At 59.6% G+C, this 4,625-nt stretch overlaps 1 protein-coding gene across 1 annotated transcript; it reads right to left on the bottom strand.

Annotated features, from left to right (window-relative positions):
* Positions 1–234: 234 nt before the first annotated feature.
* On the bottom strand, positions 235–4,625 carry GJD3 (gap junction protein delta 3). Its single transcript, XM_066364242.1, has 2 exons — positions 3,918–4,625; positions 235–3,141 (listed from the first exon to the last, which is right to left on the bottom strand). The coding sequence occupies exon 2, from the start codon at positions 3,135–3,137 to the stop codon at positions 2,253–2,255; it is 885 nt and encodes a 294-aa protein (XP_066220339.1). The 5' UTR covers positions 3,138–3,141; positions 3,918–4,625; the 3' UTR covers positions 235–2,252.

The following is a 4,625-nucleotide window of genomic DNA, read 5'->3' as shown; positions in this document are numbered from 1 at the left end:
CTGCCTTCCCCACCAGAATGTAAGCTCCATGAGTGCAGGTTTTGTTCACCACTGTAGCCCAACACCTGCTCTGCAGCAGCTAATAGCCACATAATGGCAACTGAATCTTGACATGTGGCTTGTCCAGCTGAAACGGGCTCCAAGTGCAAACTACACGCATGATTTCAAAGACAGTACAAAGCAACGATATAAAATATCTCCTTAGTTCTTTTTTATATTGGTGGTGTGCTGAAATATTTTGAATCTATGGGGTTAAAGAAAATATATTGCTAAATTAATTTCACCTGTGTCCTTTTACGTCTTAATGTGGCTAATGGGAAATTGAAATTACACTTGTGGCTCACATCCTATTGCTACAGAGCAGTGCTGATCTCAAACATTGCCTGGCATACAGTACACGCTCAACAAATATTTGTTGAATGGGTACATCTGGAAAACAACTGGGCATTCAGGTCTGAGTCTGTGTGGAGGGGTCCAGGCTGCAGACACTGAACTGGTATCAGAGAGATGGTGACATATGCCATGAGTGTGCATAGCGCTCAGGCCTCCATTCCTCATCCATAGCACCTGCTGTGGGCCAGCGAGGAGGAGAGCGCGATGCTGACCAGCAGACAGGCTCTGCCTGGGGAAGAACAGGTGCTGCGGAGTGTCTAGCTCTGGTGTGGGTGGGGCAGCTGCAGGAAAGGCATCTGTTTTCTTCCCAAGTGAGACCAAAAGCAGGTAGGTAGGCATTAGCTAGGATCGGGGAGGGTAGCTGCAGAGAGGGAGGCGGCTGCAGGCAGAGATACAGCATGTTTAAGCACTTGGAAGCAAAACTGGTCACTGCGTTCGGGAGGACAAGAGACTTCTGCATGGATCAGAGCATGGAAACCATAAGGAAGCCAGAACGATGGGGCCGGAAGCCTGAGAGGCAGGGCCTGTGTGGTGGTGGCGGGTGGGGGCAGGGCACAGCAGGGCTTCAGAAACTTTGTTCAGGTGCCGGACTTACTCTGAGAACAGGGGAGCCCGCAGAAGTAGGGGCTGTTTAGGAAGCTCCGTCAGGCTGCTGTGTGGAGTTCAGGCAGGAGAGCTGAGGAAGAGGAGGCATGGAGGACAGAGAGGGGAGGGCCAGGGGTGTAGGAGAAAATTGGGCAGTGGGTCCAGCAGCCTGCCCAGCAGAGTCTAATGCAGCCCAGGGTGCCGTCAGATGGTGGCCCCTGGGTGTCACTTAAGTCCTAGGTGATCCATGGAGAGTGGCCCCACTGGGGTGGTAAGGGAGAATGGGGCAGCGCTGAGACAGAGGGGGACAGGAGGCAGCCTGTAGACAGACGGGTTTGTGTTCCCCCAGGAGGACAAGGGCGGCGGCTGCAAAAGCAGGGCCAGGAGCATGTTTGGAGGGAGGTTTCTTCTGAGTATAGAAGGGAATTACCACGTTTAGGAACTGGGGAATCAGCAGCATGGTGAGCAAGGTGAGGCTAGAAGCAAAAAGTCCTGCCCTCTAACCCACTGCCCAACCCCATTCCACCTCCAGAAGGAGGGCCCTGCCACCTGGCCGCTGCGGGAGTGTGGATGGCACGCACAAGCACTGCCAGGCGGAGGCCTGCCCAGCTGAAGGGCGCCTCCCCGCCCCTCCCTCCTGCGCTGCCCTTGCAAGTGCGCAGGCAGCCACTGCGGCTGCTGCTGGCACTAGTCCTGGCCACCCACACAGTGCATAACAGATCCCACATACACAGGGCTCACACATGCCCACATAGGATGTACATGTGTGTAGACACATACAGAGTTCACACGGGACATACGTGTGTATGCACACACAAAAAGAGCTCACAGAGCTTTTACACATGCATACCCCTGCACTGTACATGTGTGTACACGTATCACATACACACAGCGCCCGCCCAGAGGCCACACCTCAGTCTGAAGGAGAGGAGGAGCTCAGGCTGCCGGTGTCACAGTCAAACAACCAGGTCACCACCCGAACCTGCGCTTTCCTCTCTGCTCTGCTCTGGCTCGCGGGCTTCCTCTCAGCCCCCTCCCCCTTTCCTTCCCACCTGGCTCGGGGCCTCTGGACCCGCCTCAGTTCACTCCCTGCCCCCGCTCCTCTGGGGGCACTAGGGGAGCGCGAACGAAGGCTGCCCCGCGGGCCACCCCTGCGTGTCTCCTGCTCAGGCAGCTCCTGGGAACAGGTCTAGTAGAAGCCACTTCTTGCTTCTGCGGTGAGGGCTGCAGTGGCGGTGTATGGCCTCTGGTTTCACCCTCCGCCGGAGGCAGTTCTAGATTGTCAGGTCCTGGCGGACCGTGGCCAGTGACACCTTGCTGCGGCCGCTGCCGCCCTCGCTGTCGCCGGCCGGCGCCCGGTGCGCATAGGCGGGCGGGGCGTAGGGGTCGGGCCCGGCCCGCCTGGAGGACAGGGCTGGGGGCGGCGGCGGCGGCGGGAGCAGCTTCTGGGCCTCCTCGTGCGCTCTGTTGCAGCGGTTGTCGCGCTCGGCCGTTTGGCGCGGGCGACCCTTCCAGAGCAGGTGGCCCAGCTCGGCCACGCTGAGCAGGGCCGAGAGCAGCCCCACGGCGAAGTAGAAGACCACGAAGACGGTCTTCTCGGTGGGCCGGCTCACGAAGCAGTCCACGGTGTGCGGGCACGGCGGGCCGCTGCACGCGAAGTGCGGGGCCACGCGGAAGCCGTAGAGCAGCGTCTGGCCGGCCAGGAAGGCCAGCTCGGCCAGCAGGCGCAGCGCCACGCTCAGCAGGTAGCAGCGGCGCGCGCGGCGGGCGCGCAGGGCGCAGGGCGGGCACGGGCCCTCGGGCAGCCCCCGGGCACACGGCGTGCCCGCCTCGGCCGCCGCGCCTCCCGGCCCCTTGCTGGCCTGGTGCATAGAGTAGATGACGAATAGCACAGGCGGCGCCGAGAGGAGCAGGATGTGGAAGAGCCAGAAGCGATAGTGGGAGACCGGGAAGGCGCGGTCGTAGCAGGTCTGGCGACAGCCCGGCTGCAACGTGTTGCACACGAACTCCTCCTGCTCGTCCTCGAACACCGCGCCGCCCACGGTGGCCAGCACCAGGATGCGAAAGATGAGCATGACGACCAGCCACAGGCGGCCCACCAGCGGCGACTGCAGCTGCACAGCGTCCAGCAGCGATCCGAGGAACGCCCACTCCCCCATAGCGCTGGGAACCAAGGGTGGGGTCAGAGGCCGGGAGTCGGGGCCCCCACTCATTCCCGCCCCTCGGGATGGGGGTCAGTTACACCTCTAACTTCAAGGGAGAGTCGAGTCAGCTAGGTCTGGATTTGGAAGGGACTTTTGTGGGAACAAAGGAGTTAGCAAGGGGGGCCCGGGCAGGAGAGGTTGGGTGATTCTCAACTATGAGTGACCGTCTCCCTGGGGCCAGGGGGTGCTGAGGACGAGCCACACCCTGGTGCTTTAGCCTAACACCCATGGGCCTGCTTTGGTGGGACCTTCTGCTCCTCCAGAGCCTAGATTCGTAGGAGGGAAACTCGGAGATCAGCAGGACGGTCCCTGACCCCATTTGTGGAAACAGAAACCAGCTGTGCCCTGTGTGCTCAAGGCTGCTTTCCATGGGTGGAGGGTGATGCCTCGAACCCAGGACTCCAGACCCAATTTGGTACCTCTGGGAGAAGCAGGAGCCAGCAGACCCAGAGGGACCCCACCTCTTCCTTTCTCTGCTCTTTTTATTGCAGGGAACTTCTCTCAGAATTGTGGGGTGACACAAAAGTTGCCCTACTTCCATAACTTTTAGGATTGCCTGTCCAGGAGTCCCTGCCATCCGACCCCAACGAGGCAGGAATGTGGCCCAGCCTCTCCCATCTCCTCCCTGGCCCCTCGGCTTCCAGTCCTCACACCTCCTGAGAGCCTCCCCAACACACACTCACACAGGCCCCTCTGGCTCCTGAAGCCCCCAGACCCTCAGCCGGCCCCACTCACCCTGTGGCTGGAGCTGAGGTGCTAGAGCTGAGCGAGGGATCTTGGGAGATGGCTGGGACCTGTTCCTCCTGGTCCCTCTTTCATTTTCCCTTTCAGATTTGGCTGGGATGGATGACAGGACAGGATGGCCGAGAGGGGCTAGCTCTCCCCCCTCTCTTAAAGGGACAGGGTGACCCTGTTGGCTGGGTCCACCCTTGGGAACAGACACAGGGCCACGCCTCTTACTGGGCTCTGCCAGCCCTCCCTTTCTGTCCCTCACCCACCCCCACCCCATCCCACAGCTGTGTCTCCATCTGAAAATGAAGGAGGGGGTTAACCAGAGCTGTACCCCTTATTGAGACTGACTCCCCCAAACTGGAACACCTAGATCCGCTATCAACTGACTGTCCCCTTCGAAGACAGTCTTCAGGACTGGAGGGGGGATTGGTGCTGGTGTTGGGGGTACTGGTATTTTAAGAGGCAGCAAACACCTGGTAGCTCTGGTTCCGGCTCTACTACCGACCTTGGGCAAGTCACGGGTCTTCTGGGCCGGTCTCCTGGCATGTCAGCTGCGGCGGCTAGGCCAGCTGACCCCTCAGTTTCCTGCCAGCTCTACATCTTTATGCTAAGGTCTCAGCCGTGTAACAGAGATCAGAAAAACATGTGCCCAGAAAACTCCCACATGGAAAAACATTTGGGTATCAAAAGTGACTGGCTTTGGTAGTTAAA

This window comes from Saccopteryx leptura, chromosome 2, assembly GCF_036850995.1.
Source record: "Saccopteryx leptura isolate mSacLep1 chromosome 2, mSacLep1_pri_phased_curated, whole genome shotgun sequence".
NCBI classification, from domain to species: domain Eukaryota; kingdom Metazoa; phylum Chordata; class Mammalia; order Chiroptera; family Emballonuridae; genus Saccopteryx; species Saccopteryx leptura.
The sequence above is the reverse complement of the archived record's forward strand: the minus strand, read 5'-3'. Positions and strand labels throughout refer to the sequence as shown.